General features: G+C 47.5%; 1 protein-coding gene across 1 annotated transcript in view; it reads right to left on the reverse strand.

Moving 5' to 3' along the window:
* LOC111228752 (ephrin type-A receptor 3-like) overlaps nucleotides 1-21169 on the reverse strand; it is a 103528-nt gene that overhangs the window by 20066 nt on the left and 62293 nt on the right. The window contains exons 11-13 of the mRNA XM_022754774.1: nucleotides 1560-1627; nucleotides 560-685; nucleotides 1-157 (exon numbers count right to left, since the gene is read on the reverse strand). The exon at nucleotides 1-157 is cut by the window's left edge and continues 29 nt beyond it. Of these exons, the coding sequence (XP_022610495.1) occupies nucleotides 1-157; nucleotides 560-685; nucleotides 1560-1627 (351 nt within the window). The remainder of the gene's footprint in view (nucleotides 158-559; nucleotides 686-1559; nucleotides 1628-21169) is intronic.

The raw sequence follows: 21169 nt of genomic DNA on the forward strand, positions 1-21169 counted from the left end.
ATGTTCGGATGGTCAAACTGTCCCATGATGGAGGCCTCAGACAGGAAGTCCCTCCTCTGTTTGTCTGAGTATCCCGCCTTCAGACTCTTGATGGCCACGTAGATCTCCCTCTTTCCCTGCACACGCAGCCGACCACTGCACACCTCCCCGAACTCTCCTACACACACACACACACACACACACACACACACGCACACACACACAAAGGTTTGATAAAACTGTGAAACTTGCAGGGGAAAAAAAAAGAACTTGTACTGATGAATATCTGAGCTCTCATATCCGTGTTTTTGGAAGCTTTATAAGATCTAATATTGAATCTAAATGGCATCCAGATTTTTTTTTTTTTTTTTTTTTTTTTTTACATGACCAATGTTTTTTAATTTTACAGGTGCTACTGTTCAGTTGCCAAAAATAAACTGGATTGTCCATGGGTGCGAATATGACTCCAAAGAATCCCTAAAAATGAACCATAGTTTAAGTCATTTGAATTCACTCGTTACATTTTTACTGCTTTTCTGAGTTTTTAATATAGCCCACTGCTGTTTTACTGCCAACTCACCAGCTCCAATGACTCTCTCTATGCGAATATTGGAAGCATCGATCTCTTTGGCAAAGTCCCTGACAGCCTGGTTGGGATCTTCGTAGGTGTGAGGATGGATGTAGGTCCTGCTGCCCGGGAGCTTAACTTGGAGTGGAGAAAGGCGGAGAGAAAGATAAAAGCTAAATGTATTGTAACATATTCAGCTTTGGCTGGGTACATGATTGTGCAATTTAAAAAAAATAATAGATAATAGTATTAATAGGGGAATGAAGTAGTTTTCTCCAGAGCTGACATTGATTCCTGCTCAGACATTTGTGCAGTGTGAATGCATGCTGAAATGTGAGCTTGAGCGTGGGTGCTCCGTTTGAGTGGCATTACGAATTATTACATAATGAAACACATAACTACTTTGTTCATAATGGTGTTAAAATAAGTCATAATTTTAACAGGCACCCATAAGGAGCTTCAACTCTGCCAGCAAACATTGTGCAAGAAAGTGTGAAATGACGTGGTTTATTCAGCTGAGAATGCTACAGACTCCTGTAGTGTGTGCTATATGGTGCAGCTCTGACTGTTTAAGTTCTCATTCTACAGTGAGTGTGAGGGTGTTGTTTATGAATAAATGAGCAGTCATTTCTGCTCCTGGAGTGTTCAACTGAGTTCAAACTGGTAAAATATGCATCCTCCTGTCATTTGTTTACAGCAATAAATACAGGCACTGATGTGAGTCATTGCAGGCGGGTGTGAAGTTCGGTTCAAAGACAAGTTGTGTGTGTGTGCGGAGGTGCTTGCATAAGCATAAATGTACATATAAAAATAAATCACAGAATTTGAAAAACAAAACAAAAACAAAATGCACTACATTTGTATCCATCATGGTATAACGTTAGTGATGAATTTGCGCACAGAAAATTAGATCAAAGCCACACCTTCGCATATTTGATTGCAACAAATGAAAAGTGTTTGTCTCTGTGAGTGCTGTTTCTGTTTGGATGGATGTATGAGTTTGTGTCTTTACCTCGGCCATGCTGGAACTGCATCTTCTCTTCATCGGGGTCCTGCTTGGCTTTGATGTATCCGCAGTGCCTGAAAAAGAAGCGCACAGCTGGGTTATGATCCTGTATCGACTGTTTTCCCAGTATACAGACGCCAACATGGCTTAATAGCACCTCTATGCACGATCACACACTCTTCAGTTTTTTTTATGTGCAATGTTTGCTGTAGTAAATCTATCATATTTCCAGGAAAATCCCATACTACTCTGTGCACAGCCAATAGCTTTGTGTATAAACAACCAGATATTTCCTTTTGTCTGTACACACCCCACTCCTCTGTCTAAGATGAGCAAGGAGGGAAAAAGTAACAAACTATTCCTCTCTTTCTGTTTTACCTGTCAATCCCATACTTCCCTATAAGGAAGTTACGCCTGAGGTTCAGTGAGTGAGTGAGTGAGTGAGTGAGTGAGTGAGTGAGTGAGTGAAGTCGTGTGTGTGTGTGTGTGTGTGTGTGTGTGTGTGTGTGTGTGTGCGCGCGTGTGTGTGTGAGTGTCACAGATGTCCCTATAGAGGCAGATCTATGCATTTAAGCACCCCTCTGGCCGTTAACCAATCCTTTCAACATTATCATGGGTCACACACACTTCTGTGCCCTCTCTCCACCCTCCTGCGTGCACACACACACCCTGCAGCGGTGGTCAGTTCAACGATCAAGACAAAATATTGACAAATTGATCAACTCAATCCTGCCGTCCAGCTGCGAGGAAGTGTTAAACTCTGGTTCTGCTTGACAGACCTGACAGGAGGATACTGCCGGTGTGTGTGTGTGTGTGTGTGTGTGTGTGTGTGTGTGTGTGTGTGTGGGTGTGTGTTTTTTTGTGTGATTTGGAGTTTCGTTTGTGTCGGCGTATTTTCTCCCTCACTTTGTTGTGCTTCAGCCTTCAGCTCGAATCAGCCACCACTAACACTGTCTGTGATTTACTGCTCTTTTAAATTTTAGGCCAAAAAACATAAAAGGTAAAAGCCGTTTTATATAATGAGGTACTAAACATGACATAAATACTGTGGCCTCCTCTCCTCTCCTCTCCTCTCCTCTCCTCTCCTCTGCTCCTTTTCCTCTCTTATCCTATCCTCCTTGACTGCTGCACAGGTAAAGCAGCAACCAGTCAGTATGTCTGTCCATCATGAGGACAAATTGATTTCGGCTTAGAGCCAAGAGTAACTGGGAATCTGCAGCATGTGATTTAAGGAAGCAGAACAGAGGAGGACAGAAGAGAAAAGGAGACTGAAGGAAATAGCGAAAACAAACAAACAAACAAAAAAAACCTTTGATAAAGAAAAGTCATATGAGAAATGAGATAAGGACAAAAAACAAAGACCAAATTAATAAAAGAGAAGAATAAGGCATAAACAGAGAAATGTCTTATGACTAAGAATGAGAAGCACGCGTAGCAACAAAAATGGAGAAAGGTGGGGTCTGCCAGGCTCAGTAAATCTCAGTCATTTGGTCTTTAATCCTTGTGTTGATTTTACACAGCTGAATGCATGGTATAACCCAGACATCAATAGGCTGTTATGGGAATACACACACACACACACACACACACACACACACACACACTCTCACATGAGGGTAGGGACTGATTGCTGGTATTTGGGGATAAAGAGGAGGGGGCATAATGTTCTTATGAAAGGGGAGTTGGTGGGCCCCACCTGGTTATCAGCTGGGCTCAAGCCAGTCGAACACCAAGGGACGATCATTACCCCCTTGACACACACTCTCAAACACATACAGTGCTTTGGGGCATGTGTTTAGAACATATGGGGAATGGGGACATGGGTCACACCTCTGCTCCAAGAGCGATAATCCCGTGGGGGCGTAGACACCCACCCACCCACACCCGCACACACACACACAGAGACACACACACATATATGTGCACCTTCTGCAAAACACTAAACCCCACATTTGAAACACTGCTAGAGGTGGCTCTGTATTAGTGTGTGTGTGTGTGTGTGTGTCTGTGTGTGTGTGTGTGTGTGTGTCTGATGGGAAATGAACACATTTCCATAGTAATTACAGAGCGACTCATTTCTCCTCTGCAGTTAGAAGTGTCATGAATCATTAGCGCTGCAGTCTTAAGCATAGTACAAACCCTGACATGGCTGTGGCTTTTGTGCCCCCCCCCCCCACACGGCTGTGTCTGTGTGTGTGTGTTTGTGTGAAATGGATATTTTTATACTTTTAATACCTTAAATGCAACTGCACAACCTGTCATTCAGGAGTGGACTTGGGAAGACTTTCATTTGTTGTTGAGTTTGCGTTTTTGAGATTGGTAACATGGCAGTTATACACTTTTTTTTCCATGTAAATGAGCCACTGTTTCCTCTTCCTGTCAAAATTTGTGTCGATCAGTTCTTCTGTATATTTTGAGCATTTTCTGATCAACGTATGGCCATTGCTGGCTAGAGCAATATTTTATTTCATCCCACTATAAACTCTTCCGTGTTTCCAAGATATAAATGAAACTGTTCAGTTTTTGCAAAGAACTTTCCATCTCAACCTTTACGTCAATATGGGTGAGAGGTTTTTGGAGAGGCAGGGATTCTTTGACAACTGTGTAAACTCCATCTGGTGAGGAAGATTCTGATCTGATTGAAAGCTCTGGAACTGCTACTGAGGACCTCGTGGTGAGATTGGCATTCAAAATGCCAGCGCTGACATGAAGCACAAGGTGGGAGTAATTGACCTTCTCGACAAAATATTAATTTAAAAGCACATGTATCTCACACATGTAGTGCAAGCTCCAGTCTGTCGTTTCAAAGTCTTCCTTGAGTTTGACAAAATAGTGGTATGTGAATGTGTTTTGCTGGAGACAAGGTTGTTGCCATGGCATATCTCAAAGTTTTGTGTAGCTTCAGAAAACATGGCTCTGGTCACCACATAGCCTCGGTGTGTTCCTAGCTGCCTGCTATTGATTTGGATGCCACAGGTGTTTACTTTAGCATATGAACATTCAGAGGTTCTGGAGCTGGCACAAACTTTATAATGAGACGGTCCCCTTGCATTGGCACTGGCTGCTTCTTTATCCTGCTGTACTGCATTGTGAAGCTGGCACTATCTGTCACTGTGGGAGAAACCATTGTGCCATTCAGCAGCCATCCATTTGCACTATACCACTGCTGGCTCGTACTGTAAATACACATCCCACCCACACGGATGTATGCAGATTTTAAAGTACACACGCCTTGCTCCAATCATGCAAAAACACACACGTTAATGGACTGCGATATCAGTATCACACCCGGGCTCTCACCTTTCTTTCTGCCTCTCTCTGTTCCACTTCACTGAGGACAACAGGCTATCCCTGTCCTCCAAAGCCACACACTCCACATTTGCATATCAATTTACTTTTTAATATAATGCTCTGTCACTCGAGACCCATTTGTCATTCTGCTAGCAAGCTTCCACCTTCATAGGACTCCATCCATATATTATTGTCCCCGTGGCCCCACCCCCGTGTTCCCCTCTTTCTCTCTCGCTTGCTGCCCTTTATCTCGCGGGTGGTATATTCTTTCGTAATTCTTCCTTTAAGTGAAAACATTCCTTTGTCCAATAACCCACATGTCCTCTCTTTCTCCCTCCTGTTTCCATCCATTTATCCATCCCCCAACAGGCCCTGTCTGCTGCTCTCTTTTTCTCTGTACTTCTTTCTTTGATAGAAAGAGTGGACACTAGGAGCTGGAGAGCGAAAGACACAAAACCGAGAGAGGGAGAGGGAGATGGAAAAAGAGAGTGCTGACAGGCAAGAACGCACAATGGGGGTCCAAGCCTGCATACCAACTAACAAGCAATCAGATGGAGGGGAAGAGCGAGGAGAGAAGGGGAGGCAGCCGTAGGGATAGAAACTCGAAGGTTAACATACGGGATGTGGGATGAAAGAGGGGTGGGGCAGCATTTGTGCTGCAACGGCAGGAACCGAAGATAAAGAAGAAGAGAAAGAGGTCGTATTATAAGAAGAAAGAGCACTAAATAGCAGAATGGCGAGTAAAAAGGGAAACAAGAAGGATGGAGATGTCGAATACTGGCTTTGTGGATGGAGGATTCAGAAGGAATAACAAAGTGCAACACTATCAGCACATAGCTCACCCTGAAGGAGAGCAAGAGAAAAGATAAGAGAGCCGATAGACAGATGACAAAGAGAAAGAGTGTCAGTCAACAGTATGGCTGCAGAAAGGCAGAGAGAGAAAAAGAATGGCGTCTAGAACGTCTTGTCTAAACCACAACGAAACAGTAAGCTCAAGAAAGAAGATGAAGGCAGTCAGCGAGGAAGCAGGATCCAACATCATTTGCTCTTCAAATCATTGTTTTTTACCCCCTTAATCCCATCTCAAGATAACTAGGAGCTGGATCCTATCCCAGTGTGCATCGGCCAGAAACCAAGGAAACACCTCGGGCAGGTCGCCAGTCCATCACAAAGCTAACACGAGATAGAGCAATACACTCGAATTCACTCGAGCAGACAATTTGGAGTTTTCAGTCCACTTGACACTGGGAAGAAACCGGAGCGCACACAGGTCAACTCACATGAACATGTGGCGAATACTGAGTCTTTCTGTCAGCTAACTCTAACCACAAATGCTACGCAAATATTACAGTCAGAGCGGCCAAAATATCCATTTAGAACGAATGAAATCACTCAGACTTCCTCTTTGGGGAGACAGTATGAGCACACTGAACTCATCTACCCTAAAGCCATCAGGACGGGGGACTCTGTCCTCTGTGTATCCACCGCCTTGTCTGGCATATTGTCTTTCTCTGAATCCTTTGCATTGCCCTGCGCATTTTCATGTAGCACTCCGGATATGTACACCATGTTATAGCACAGTTTGTTTTACAGCTATGACATTTTACATTAGCACTTGCTTGGGAACAGCCTGCACACCTGTCCAATATGCACTTTTGCATTTTAATACTCACATTAAATTGCATATACACTTTTTAGCACAGCCTCAGGAGTACGCCGCCCTGAAATTCACTGCACATACGAGCGTGTGGCAAATAAAATATTTAACATAATGGCTATACAGTTGTCTGACGGTGACTAAGGAAAGTCAAAATGCAGGGGGTCCTGTGTGAAAACACAGTGGGAATCAGCCCGATTGTATAATCTTCTCAACGTTTTACAAAATGTGTTACAAAGCAGGCCTCCTCCTTTCCCTGATATTGTCAGTATTATGCCAAGTCTTCATTTATTGGTCTATTAGCCTCAGGCTAGATGGCTGCTTCCATTTCCCCTTCAGTCTGACTCTCGGCTATAGAGAGGGAGACGTTTCCTGAGTTGAGCTGATTTGTACTTGTTCCTCTGATAACCAGTGTTTCTGATGTTATTTTGCAGCAGCTTGACAGTGCGGTGTGTAATTAAGAGAACGACCCCTGTCACATCACACAAATGCTACAGTATCCTCTGATGTAATGTATTCAAAGCTGTTAGCACCCTGAAGTTCACAAATAAAGTAATCTTATCAGAAATGTGTGGTGAGCCACTGGAGTCACTATCTGAGCCAGAGAGGGGAAAGAAGAAAGCGAAACTGAGGGACAGCAAAAAAAAAAAGAAAAGAAAAGAAAAAAAGGAAGATAGAAGAGACAAGGGGAAAGAGTAGAAAAAGGAAAACACAGAGACCACATAGTGACAAAAGGGGGAGAGGGAGCACAGAGGAGATCAAACGAACAGAAACCATGGCAGGACAGAATAAAAAGCTTGATCATGCACTAAAGGTTGAAGAAAAGAGAGAGTGGGGTAAATATGGATGGTGGAATAACCTTGAAACAAAGTGGGACAGAACCTAGACTTTGAAACAGCACCGGAGGGAGGGACCAAAGACGAACAGCGTTGTGTGTGGACTGTGATGTGCTGGTGACAGAGGCAGGGACGCCGTTTATCTTCATGTAAGTGAATAACCTTGGAGGAACGCTAACCTGAGACATGAAAAGAGCTAATAAAGTGTGTGTAGTTCTGAGCTGGTGGTAGCGTCTAGTTTGTTTTATATGAGCGGCCACCTTTTATAGGATTAGAGGCTGGCTGCTGGCTGGAAAACCAAAGTAGAAATTGATATACTCTGAGACAAGGAACACTCAGAGGGGGTCATTCATACGCAAACACCTTTCCTTTCCTTTCCTTTCCTTTCCTCCTGGTCTCCTCTCTTCTTCTCTCCTTTCCTCTCCTCTCCTCTTTCATTTCCTGTCTCCCCACATTATTTTCCCCACTGCTAATCAGAATGACGAGAAAAATGAAATCAGTAAATCATTAGTCACCCCTCCGGCATGACACAATGAAATGACACATCTATCCTCGTCTCTTCCATCACCCCCTCCTCCTCCACCTCATACATACACAGAGATAAACTCACACACACATACACACACACGCCCTGCTGTGGGTATCTGCTCACACCATTACTCATGATAATGGTGATTCCATTTAATATCAAGCTATTAAATAAAAAATAATTACTGGGAATGAAATCAATGGATTAAATTCACTCTTATTATTTCACAGCAAAATTAAGCCTCACTCTCCAACCTGAAAAACAAAATGCATTCACGGCTGGGGTGCTAATAAACTATGAAAGCTGATTGTGGATAATTAATTAAGAGTCAAAACACCATGGAAAAAAAAAACCAAAAACAAACTGACAAAAATGTATGTATGATTTAACGGAGCGTTCAATAACACAAGTGAGTAAGATTTCTTTTTCTGGCCCCTCTCTCTCTCTCTCTCTCTACCTCTCTCTCCATCTTGGCCTGGTCTGGCACCAGCTCAGCACTTTCTGACCACAGTGTGAAAAGATTTACTCAGCTCGGGCTAATTATTAGGAAGGGGAAATGATTAGCTGAAGAGTTATGACTAATAAATCTGTCTATGTTTCATTAACACCCTGTTTGGAAACATTTCATTTAGCTGCCGCTCATTAAAGAGAGTGGTAATGGAGTGAAAGGAAAGGAAAAGGAAAAGAAAGAAGAGAAAAGAGGAGAGGGGAGGGGAGGGGAGGGGGGGGGCAGTGAGGTCTGGAGCTGGGCTGCGGTAATTGGTGTAATGTAGCAGAATTTTTAACAACCTGGTGAAAAGGTCAAACGTGTGAGGATGAAAAAAGGGAGAAAGAAGAAGCAGAGGAGCATGTCATCTGTATCATTAAGAGAAGTGTATCTTTATATTTGCGAACAGATCAGTGTGAAACTAATTCCCCTAATGATGTTACTACACCGACACAACTTGATTAGGTCGTGATCATATTATGTGCGCTTGTGTGTGCAGTGTGTGCGTGTGCGTCGATCCGTTAATGTATTTAAATGCGCCATAAACTTTAAAACCAGGGCCAAAAAAAAAAAAAACAACCAAAAAAAAAAAACAGTTTTGAATTTGTCTGATGTTTATAGGACATTTGATCAGTCTCACTGCAACATCTGCTCATTTGCATAAAGCCCGAGTCAAATAGTTTTGCACCTGCGGCAACTAGCTGCTGTTATTGCACTGTTTGTGAGCCACTTTCCAGGCATTCTGCAGACAAAGCTGTATTTGGCTGCATTAACTGAAAAGCACCAGCATCCGAGCAACACATACAAATCCATCTAATGACACTACACACATCATCAGCGTTGTCATCATCATCCATGTATGCACCCCCCCCCACGCTGGCCTGTTTTGTTTCACATTGGTGTGGACTGAATCTTTCGCCTGCCAAATGATTATTAGTGCTATTATCACAGAAACAGACCAACACCGCCCACAGGAGGGAGAATGCATTGGCTGATATCTGCCTCCACCAAATTCACCATAAGCACCCTTTGGCAAACGTGGTTCTATTATTTGTGCCTTTGTTCCTGATTTTCTTTCTATTTCCTGCGATTTTGTGCTTCAAAACCAAGCATTGGATTCTTCAAAATCCCTTTCCACATCCGAACTAAAAAAAAACTCACCAATTTCTCTTACTTTCGGTCTTTGCTGTTTTTAATTTCACTTTCTCACATCTTCTTTGAAATCCAAACAGGCAGGCGCACACACAACATTTTTGAGCTGTTTTACACTTAATTAGTGTTCTTCAGTTTCTCACAAGTCTCTTTCACTCACTGCCTCTTAACTCTGCTCTCTCAACAGCATGTTTTCATCAACGCCCCCCCCCCCCGCTTCTTTTTTTTTTCCCCTCATCACGCTTCCGCTCCTCTTTTCTGTCATTAAGTTTTTAAGAATAACCCTGGGCTGCACAGCAGATGCTGCCGAGGTAAAAAGGGCTTACGCGCGCAAACATGCGCATCAACAGGACATGCTATTGTGTTAAGAAGGTAGAGCTGTTACCGCTCTCTATTAGTGAGACTGAGAAGTCTTTCTGCTCGAATCAGCCACGTTATGACATCTCACTTTCTTGTGCCTTTCTCTTTCGGCCTTTCACTCTTTATTATTCAAAACTCTGCTCAGGAAAGGTTGTTTTTCTCAAACTAGGCTTGTAGAATCTGTCTGTGGAAAGGGAACTCGCACCCTATTCTTTTCTCCTTTTTTTTTTTTTCTTTTTCCATCTTGGATAAAAACTCAACCACGCAGCAAGATGGTTATCAATGGGAATTCTTGTTTGATCTCACCTCTGTAGGAGAAGTAGTCAGAAAGCTGGCTCTAGGCAAGAATTGTACATCTTAATTTTCACTAAGTATCCAATTAATCACCGCTTATTATTTTAAGATTTTCAGACATTTTCTTTAACAGATTGCAGCCCCCCTTGAATCCCTGCTGAATATCTCCAGCTCTTACAACAGATGTGCTCCATAAAGGCAGACTTTGAGACGCATAGCAGATGATATATCTTTTAGAAAAAAAACAAAAAAACAGGCATCACATAGATGGAACAACTTCATGCTGACTGCTCACCAAAACTCCCACATTAAAAACATGAACATGGGAGAACACACAAGAATCTGGCATATAACCAAAGCCTGCAGCTATTCAGAAAAGGAGATGGTTGCAAGGATGGAGAATCATTAGACTGCAGACAAAATAGAGGCGCGCGCGCACGCACGCACACACACACACACACACACACACACACACACACACACACACACACACACACACACACACACACACACACACACACACGCACACAGATGCTGGGAGGCAGAAGCTGTAACATGTTTAACAAGGAGTGAGAGAAAGTGAGGACCAAAGGGGAGAGCGCTTTTTGAGTGAAAGGCCATCTGCTGAATCAGTGGCAGTGCCAGTCGCTCGCTAACTTCCCATCGCTCGCACCTGCCAGCCTGCCAAAGCACCCTCAGGAGGACAAAAGCACCAACTTCACACACAAACACAACACGCTCGCACACATATATACTCGCGCAGCAATAATGGCACGCACACTGCAATAACTGATGTGATTTGTCAGCGCCGTGCTGTGTCTGAGGAGCTCTCAGCGTTTTTTCATGTTTTTCCCTCCTGCGGTAACAATAGCATAACAGCACTTTATTAAACGAGAACAGGACAGAACAGAATGGCCTGCAAATCAGCCTGTTTATGAGGCATAGCTGTTCAGTAGCCTGCCGGCAAAGGCTGCGGGAGGTGTGCATGCGCCTATGTGAGTATATGAGTGTAAGACAGAGACTGGGAGGGCACACTGTGTATTGTTATTTCATAGTTCAGCAATAAAACCCTTCTATCAGGCTGTTCAAACTATGGTCCGTTGTGTGGATTCAATAGATGAACTATGGGTAAAAACTCCAGCACTTCTATCCAGTCTAGTGATTATTGGGGAAATGGTTTAAACAGCTGGCATTTAGTGGGAAAAGGACCTTACAAATGTCTGGTGGGAAATCATTTCAACCATGGCTGACTCGCGGTGTCTATTTCAATTCCAATTTAATCACTATCCACATTGAACAGGTCTCAGCAAATACATCAGATTCTCAATACATTACAGGGGGTTTTCATCCAAATGTAAATTTCGAGAGCGGAACAGGAAATGAAAGCCGGAGAGCCAGAAGATGGGGAATGTGAAGAGAAAAGCAGAGGCAGAGAGCGAGAGTGCCGAACAGAGTGAAATGAGAGCAGGGTGAGGGAGAGAAATGGACTGATTGACAGATAAGACGAAGTAGATGAAAAGGAGTAGGTATGGACAACATAAGAAGAGACTAACCAATCCTTACTTTCAGACCGGTAACATGGCACTCCTATTGCACCTAACAGTGCAATCACCCGCCCGTCATTGCCCCTGCCCTTCCTCCTCCTCCTCCTCCTCCCTCTCTTTCAAACACACTTGTAATCTACCTTTTCATCTTTCGCTCCTTGCACCTCTCTCTTCTCCTTCCCGCTGGCTCTCCTCCTCCCTCCATCAATCTCCTTTTCTCTCTCAAGCCTCCTCCTCCTCCTCTTTCTCTCTATCTTTCTCACCATCTCAAAATGTAGCTCTCTAGTGGCGCAAACATACTTCAGATGTACCCCCCCCCAGCAGTCTGTCATTCCCACTGCCTTTCTAATATCTTCTCATTTTATCCTTCACTTGTGTCTCTCCTTTACTTCGCTTCTGTCCATCTTTCTCCCCCCCTGAGCTCTCTCTCTCTCTCCCTCCCCCTCCTGCTCTCGTCTCTCCAGTGATGCAGCTTTGATCCTCGCTTCATCCCTCAGTTACAAACACAGTATACACACTCCACCTATTCACACAAACACACACACACACACACACACACACACACACACACAATTTCACAAATGTACAGATGTTGTTTAATAGAAAGCAGTAATCAGCACTACTTCCTCCCCGGTGTCCCCATCCTCTAAATCAGCGGTCCCCAAACGTTTTTCAGTGGGGGCCACATCAACTTTCCTTTCTGAGATGGGGGGCCGAGGTTAGTCTATAACAGGAAATGATATGGGCCAGGGTGACAACCAGTATTATTGTGGAGATTACAATGATAATTTGTTGTAGCTGCCCTTCGTTTGGCTTTGGCACCACCTGTTGATTTGCAAAAAAAAGTAATAAAAAGTCTTCACATGTGTTTATTTGAAGTACCACAGATACTCCATTTATTTTATAGAAAATAACAATGCAATGGCTGTGCCGGGGGGGGGGGGGGCGCCGGCGGCCGCCAATGGGTCATCTCTCATATGCTGAGGTGGCCACCAATTAAGACTGTGGTGAATGTCCAAACGGAAAAGTTTGTCCAAAGTCACAAGTTCGGTTGTCTACGGACTCGGCTCGTACGCTTGAGTACATATGTCAGCCCATTCAGGCTTTAAGTCGCTCCCTTTCCGAGGGGACTGCCATGGGCCGGGCTCTCCCATATGCTGCGCAGGGGGGACACGGTTAAATATCTGTGTGTTTATAATAATGCTTCCAATAAATTTTCGTCGAAAGTCCACACAATTTGGTGTCTACGGACTCGGCTCGTCACGCTGAGTAAACATAATGTCAGCCCCAGGCTTTCTTAAGTCGCTCCTGTCGGATGGGATGCCTCGTTAAACGTCTCGCGAGGCCCGCTTGCTGCGACGAAAGAAATTTTGTCAACAAGTCCACAAATTGGGTGTCCTTACGGACTCGGGCTCGTCATTGCTGAGTAACATATGTCAGTCCCAGCCTTCTGAGTCGCTCCCTTCGAAGGACGGTGGGGGGGGCGGTGGCGCCGGCGGGCCCGGCGGCGGGCTTAGCTCCTTGGCTGGGAATGCCTGTGCCGGCGGGCGGCCAGCTCTGCTTGCTGGGCGCAATGCCTGTGCCAGGGGGGGGGGGGCCCACTGGCGGGCCCGCCATGGGTCATCTCTCATCATGCTTGAGGTGCCACAGCCTTAAGACTAGTGTGATGTCAGCAAGGAAAAGTTTGTCCAAAGTCCACAAGTTTGGTGTCTACGGACTCGGCTCGTCACGCTGAAGTTAACATATGTCAGCCGCCAGCCTTCTGAGGTCGCTCCTTCCGAAGGGTCCGGTGGGCGGGGCGGGGCCGCGGGCCGCGCGGGCGGCTAAGCTTGGCTTGCTGAGGCACATCCTGTGGCCCGGCGGCTGGTGGGCGGCTAGCTCTGCTTGCTGGGCGCAAATGGCCTGTGCGCGGAGGGGGGGGGCACTGGGGCGGGCCCGCCATGGGTCATTCTCTCATATGCTTGAGGTGCCACCACCATTAAGACTAGTGTGAATGGTCACAACGGAAAAGTTTGTCCATAAGTCCCAATAAGTTTGGTGTCTACGGACTCCGGCCTCGTCACGTGAGTAACATATGTCAGCCCAGCCTTCGAGTTACTCCCTTCCAAAAAGGGCCGCGCTAATGGGCGGTCCCTCTCATGATGCTGGCCGGGGACACGGTTAAATCGTGTTTTAAACTAATTTCAAAAAACGTTTTCTCGAAAGTCCACAAATTTTTGGTGTCTACGGACTCGGCTCGTCACGCTGAGTAACATCATGTCAGCCCCAGCTTTCCTGAGTCGCTCCGCTTCGAAGGCCGCATGGTCATCTGTCATATCTAAAGTGCCAACCATTAAGACTAGTGTGAATGTCCACAACTGGAAAGTTTGGTCCAAAAGTCCACAAGTTTGGTGTCTACGGACTCGGCTCGTCACGCTGAGTAACATATGTCTAGCCCAGCCTTCTGAGCTCGCTCCTTCCGAAGGCTGCCATGGGCGGTCTCTCATATTGCTGCCAGGGACACGGTTCAATTCTGTGTTTTAAATAATTTCCAAAAAATTTTCTCGAAAGTCACAAAATTTGGTGTCTACAGATCGCTCATCATAGCTGAGTAACATATGTCAGCCCCAGGCTGTCTAAGTCGCTCCTTCGGAAGGGATGCCTTGTTAAATGTCTGCCGAGGCCCGCCTTGCTGCGACGAAAAAAAGTTTTGGTCAAAAGTCAACAAATTGGGTGTCTACGGAACCGGCTCGTCACGCTGAGTAACATATGGTCAGCCCCAAGCCTTCTGAGTCGCTCCTTCCGAAGGGCGCCATGGATCATCTTCATATGCTAAACGTGCCACACCATTAAGACTAGTGTGAATGTCACAACGGAAAAGTTGTCCAAAGTCACAAGTTTGGTGTCTACGGACTCGCTCGTCTGCTGAGTAACATATGTCAAGCCCAGCCTTCTGATCGCTCCATTCCGAAGGGCCGGTGGGGGTCAGGGGCGCGCGGCGGCCGCCGGGCAGCTAGCTTGCTTGCTGGGCGCAATGGGCCCTGTCCGGGGCCGGCCGGGCGGCTTTAGCTCTGCTGCTAGCGGTGGTGCCGGGGGAGGGGGGGGTACACCAGGCGGGGCTCCAATGGCGGTCATCTCTTTCATATGCTTGAGGTGCCACACCATTAAGACTAGTGTGATATGTCATCAACCGGAATAAGTCTTGTCCAAAGTCCGCAAGTTTGGTGTCTACGGATCGGCTCGTCACGCTGAGTAACATATGTCAGCCCCAGCTTCTGATTGCTCCTTCCGAAGGGCCGCCGTGGGAGTCTCTTCATATGCTGCCGGGGACACGGTTAAATTCTGTGTTTTTAATAATTTTCCAAACAAAGTTTCTCTGAAAGTCCACAAATTTGGTGCTACGGACCTCGGCTCGTCACGCTGCGTAAACATATGTCAGCCGCCAGCCTTCTGAGTCGCTCACTTCTGAAGGGGCCGCCATGGGTCATCTGTCAATATGCTGAGTGCCACACCATTAAGCATAGTTGTGAATGTCCACAACGGAAAAGTTTGTCCAAAGTCCACAAGTTGGTGTCTACGGACTCGGGCTCTGTCACGCTGAGTAACATATGTCAAGCCCCAGCCTTCTAAGTCGCCTCCCTTCGAAGCGGCGCCATGGCGGTCTCTCATATTGCTGCGGGACACGGTTAAAATTCTGTGTTTAAGTATTTCCAATAAATTTTTCTCGAAAGTCCACAAATTTGGTGTCTACAGACTCCGGCTCGATCACGCTTAGTAACAATATGTCAGCCCAGGCTTTCTAAAGTCGCTCCCTTCGGAAGGGATGCCTCGTTAAACGTCCCTCCGAGGCCCGCTTGCTGCGACGAAAAATGTCAATTCAAATTGGGTTGTCTACGACCGCATGCAGTACATCACCAGCCCTAGTCGTCCCGAGGCGGTGGAGGGGCGGGCCGCGATCTTCTGGCCAGCTGTGCGGCGCGCATGCGTAGCTCTGCTGGCGCATGCCGTGCCCGGGGACGGCGGCGCCCTGGCACTCTCAGTGCTTAGGCCACACATTAAGACTAGTGTTCACAAACGAAGTCCAGTCCAAAGTTTGTTCACGTCGGCTGCACGCTGGAGTAACATGTCCCAGCTTCTAGCTTCCGAAGGCCGCCTGGATATCTATTCAGTATGCAAGTGCCACGCCATTAAGACTGAGTTGAATGTCAACACGGAAAAAGTTTGTCAAAGTCCACAAGTTTTGGTGTCTACGGACTCGGCTCGTCACGCCTGAGTAACATATGTCAGCCCAGCCTTCTAGTCGCTCCCTTTCCGAAGCGGCCGGTGGGGGGTGGCCGGGGGCCGCGGGCACTGCTTCTGCTGGAGCGAATGCCTTGCCGGCTGTGGAGCTCTGCTTGCTGGGCGCAATGCTGTGCCGGGGGGGGCCGGCGGCGCCATGGCATCTCGTTTATGCTGTCCATTAGGACTGGGTCCACAAATTTGTCAAATCCACAGTTGTGCTACAGACGCAATGCCTGTTGCCGGGGGGGGGGGGGGGGTCACCGCGACGGGCCGCCGTCGGGCGGTCATCTCTCATATGCTTGAGTGCCACACCATTAAGACTAGTGTGAATGTCACAACGGAAAGTTTTGTCCAAAGTCCACAAGTTTGTGCTAGGACTCGGCTCGTCACGCTGAGTAACATTGTCAGCCCAGCCTTCTGGTTGTCCTTCGAAGCGGGCCGCCGTGGGCCGTCTCTTCATATGCTGCCATGGGGGACAACGGTTAAAATTCTTGTTTTAATAATTTCCAAAAAAATTCTCGATCAACTTTGCTACAGACTTAGTGAGTACATTGCAGCAGGTTTAATCTCCTCGGAGGGTGCCTAAATCTCAGCCGTGCTGGACAATTCAAGACCAAAGGGTCGGTCGCTCGCACGTGAGTAACATATGTCAGCCCCAGCTTCTGAGTATCCGCTCCCTTCTGAAGGGCCGCCATGGAGTCATCTTCATATGCTAATAGGTGCACACCAATAGACTAGTGTGAATGTCACAACGGAAAAAGTTTGTTCCAAAGTCCACAAGTTGGTGGTCTACGGACTTCGGCTCGTCAGACTGAGTAACATAATGTCAGCCCGAGCCTTTGAGTTGCTCCCTTCCAAGGGCCGCGTGGGGTCTTCATGGGCGCCGGGGGGCACGGTTCTGTGCAGTTTTAAAGTTCCAAAAGAGTTTGCTGAGTGCACAAATCTTGTGTCCGGGGGACTCGGCGCTGCGCGGTCTAGCTGTCTGACCTTCACGCCCTTGCGGGGGGGGACCCAGGCCGCAGGGCGATGCTTCATATGCTAGGTGCACACCATTAAGACTAGTGTGAATGTCACAACGGAAAACGTTTGGTCCAAAGTTCCCAAGTTTGGTCCTACGGACTCGGCCGTCACGCTGAGTAACATATGTCAGCCCCAGCCTTCTGAGTCCGCTCCACTCTCGAAGGGCCGCCATGGGTCATGCGCTGCTCATATGTAGTCTGCCAGGGACGCACGTTAAATTTCTGTGTTAATAATCAAAGAAAAGTTTTTCTCGAAAGTCCACAATTTGGGTTACAGGAACTGCGGCTCATCAACCGCTTGAGGTAACCATTATGTCAGCCCCAGCCTTCTGAGTGCTCTCCCTTCCGAAGGGCGCGATGGGCGGTCTCTCATATGCTGCCAGGGGACACGGTTAAATTCCTGTGTTTTAATAATTTCCCAAAAAAATTTTCTCGAAAGTCCATCAAAATTTGGTGTCTACAGACTCTCGGCTATCACGCTGAGTAACATATGTCAGCCGCCAGCTTCTAAGTCGCTTTTTTCCCTTTTCGGAAAGGGATGCCTTGTTAAATGTCTCCGAGGCCCGCTTGCTGCGACAGAAAAAAATTTTGCGTCAAAAGTCCACAAATTGAGGGTCTACGGACTCGGCTCGTCACGCTAGTACAATAGCCGCGCTAGTGTCTGAAGGCGGGCGGAGGCGGCGCCGGGCGGTATCTGTTTTCTGGCGCATGTCCGGCTAGCCGCTTCTAGCGAATGCTTTCGGGGGGGGCCATGGGGCCCTTATATGCTAGGCACCTGCTACCACGATTGTCCACAGACAGTGTATAGGCGGCCGTCCCAGTACGTGATCAGCTCTATCTCCGAGACCGCCTGGGCGTTCATTGCTGGGGGACGTAAATCGTGTATAAGTCACACATTAGTAGGGATGTCCAACGGAAAAGTTTGGTCTCGAAAGTCCACAATTTGGTGTCTACGGACTCTGCTCCGTCAGCTGAGTAACATATGTCGCCCAGCCTCGGTCAGCCCTTCCGAAGCGTGGAGTCGGCGCGGTGCCGCCGGATAGGCTCTGGTTGTGCGAATGGGCTGCGCGGGCGGGAGTGTTGCTGGGGATCCTGCGGGGACCGCGCCATGGCGTGTCATCTCCATAGTCTTGAGAGTTCACACCATTAGTATGTGTGAATGTCACAACGGAAAAGTTGTCCAAAAGTCCACAAGTTTTGGTGTCCTACGGTACTCGGCTCGTCACGCTGAGCTAACAATGTCAGCCCAGCTTCTGAGTGCTCCTTCCGAATGGGCCGCCGAGGGCGGTCTCTCATTATGCTGCCAGGGACACGGTTAAATTCTGTGTTTTTAATAAATTTCCAAAAATTTTTTCGAAAGTTCCAAAAAATTTGGTGTCTACAGACTCGGCCTCATCAACCGCTGAGTAACATATGTCAGCCCCAGGCTTCTAAGTCCGCTCCTTCGGAAGGGATGCCTTGTAAATGTCTTCCGAGGCCCGCTTTGCTGGCGACGAAAAAAATTGGTCAAAAGTCCACACAAATTGGGTTGTCTACGGACTCGGCTCGTCACGCTGAGTAAAGTAACTAGTCACCCAGGCCTTCTGAGTCGCTCCTTCCGAAGGGACGCATCGGATCATCTATCATATTCTAAAGTGCACACCCAGTTAAGACTAGTGTGAATGTCAACAACGGAAAAAGTTGTCCAAAAAGTCCACAAGTTTGGTGTCCTAGGACTCGGCTCGTCATGCTGAAGTAACATTATGGTTCAGCCCCAAGCCTTCTGAGTCGCTCCTTCCGAAGCCAGGTGGGGGTCAGGGCGCCGCGGGGCCGTCCGGGCAGCTAGCTCTGCTTGTTGGGCGCAATGCCTGTGGCCGGGGGGGCCGGCGGGCGGCTTAGCTCTGCTTGCTACGCAATGCCTGTGCCTGGGGGGGGGGGGGGGCCACCGGCGGGTCCCGCCATGGGCGGTCATCCTCATAATGCTTGAGGTGCCAAACCATTAAGACTAGTGTGAATTCACAAACGGAAAAGTTTGTCCCAAAGTCCACAAGTTTGGTGTCTCGGACTGGCTTCGTCACGCTGAGTAACATATTGTCAGCCCCAGCCTCTGAGTGCTCCTTCCGAAGGGCCGCCGTGGGCAGTCTTCATAATGCTGCGGGGGACACGGTTGTAAAATTCTTGTGTTTTAATAATTTCCAAAAAAGTTTCCTCCGAAAGTCCAACAAATTTGGTGTCTTACGGACTCGGCTCGTGCACGCTGTAGTAACATTGTCAGGCCCCAGCCTTCTGAGTCGCTCCCATTCTGAAAGGGCCGCCATGGTCATCTGTCATATGCTAAAGTGCCCACCAATTAAAGACTAGTGTGAATGTCCACAAACGGAAATAGTTTGTCCAAAGTCCACAAGTTTTGGTGTCTACGGACTCGGCTCGTCACGTGAGTAAACATATGGTCAGCCCAGCCTTCTGAGTTGCTCCCTTCACGAAGGGCGCGTGATGGCGGTTCCCTCTCATATGCTGCAGGGGACACGTTAAATTCTGTGCTTTTAATAATTTCCAAAAAATTTTCTCGAAAGTCACAAATTTTGGTGTGTCCTACAGACTCGGCTCATCACGCTGAGTAAACATATGTCAAGCCCCAGGCTTCCTAAGCTCGCTCCTTCGGAAGGGATGCTTGTTAAATGAGTCTCTCGAGGCCCGCTGCTGCGACGAAAAAAATTTGGTCAAAAGTCCACAAATTGAGTGTCTACGGACTCGGCTCGTCACGCTGAGTAACATATGTCAGCCCCAGCCTTTCTGAATCGCTCCCTTCCGAAGGGCGCGCCATGGATCATCTATCATATCCTAAAGTGCCACACCATTAAGACTAGTGTGAATGTCACAACGGAAAAGTTTGTCAAAGTCCACAAGTTTTGGTGTCTACGGACTCGCTCGTCATGCTGAGTAACATATGTCAGCCCCAGCCTTCTGAGTCGCTCCCCTTCCGAAGGGCCGGTGGGCGGTGAGGGCGCCGGCGGCCGCCGGGCATGCTAGCTCTGCTTGCTGGGCGCAATGCCTGTGCGGGGGTGCCGGCGGGCGCTAGCTCTGCTTGCTAGGCGCAATGCCTGTGCCGGGGGGGGGGGGGCACCGCCGGGCCCCATCGGTGGCAGTCATCTCTATATGCTGAGGTGCAACCATTAAGACTAGTGTAGAATGTCACACACGGAAAAAAGTTTGTGCCAAATCCACAATTCTGATGTCTACGACTGGCCTCGTCTACGACTGGGCAGAGTAACATAGTCCTCCCCCGCGCTTCTGCAGTTCTTCCCTCCGAAGGGCCGCCATGTGTGCAGTCACTCATATGCTAGGCCGGACACCATTAACATCTAGTGTAATAACTGTCCAACGAAACAAGTATTCCAAAGTCCAAATTTTTGCGGTCGACGGACCCGGCCTCGTTCACGTGAGTAACATATGTCAGCCCAGCCTTCTGATCCTCCTTCCGAAGGGAGCCGCCATGGGTCATCTATCATCATCTAAAGTGCACAAAAAAAAACGCCCCCAAAAAGTTATCTGGGGAGGGGTTTGGGAGGGAGGGGGGTAGCTAGGGTTTTTTTTTTTGGGGGGGGGTGGGGGGGGTGGGTGGGGAGGGGGGATTTTTTTTGGGGGGGGGGAACAAAAAAACAAAAAAAAAAGTGTGTGGGGGGGGGGTTTTGCCCACCGGCCGCCCGCAAAAAAAAAATCTACCGGGGGGCGGGGGGGACAAAAAAAAAAAAAAAAAAAAAACAATGTTAACAAAACAAAAAACAAAATGGGGGTTTTTGATTTTTGGGGTTTTTTTTCCCCCCTGCCCCCGCCCAGAAGAAGGGGTCCCCCCTCCCCCCCCGCGCCCGCCCGGCCACTAAGTTTGGTGTCTACGGACTCGGACTGCGTCACGCTGAGTAACTTATGTCAAGCCCCAGCCTTTCTGAGTTTTCCCTTCCGAAGGGCCGCCAATGGCGGTCTCTCTATGCTGCCGGGGACACGGTTTAAATTCTGTATTTTAATAATTTCCAAAAAATTTTCTCCGAAAGTCCACAAATTTGGTGTCTAACGGACTCGGCTCGTCAACGCTGAGTAACATAATGTAACCTGTTGATTTGCAAAAAAAAGTAATAAAAAGTCTTCACATGTGTTTATTTGAAGTACCACAGATACTCCATTTATTTTATAGAAAATAACAATGCAATGCA

The sequence above is a fragment of the Seriola dumerili genome, unplaced genomic scaffold, assembly GCF_002260705.1.
Source record: "Seriola dumerili isolate Sdu_G_001 unplaced genomic scaffold, Sdu_1.0 BDQW01000226.1, whole genome shotgun sequence".
NCBI classification, from domain to species: Eukaryota; Metazoa; Chordata; class Actinopteri; order Carangiformes; family Carangidae; genus Seriola; species Seriola dumerili.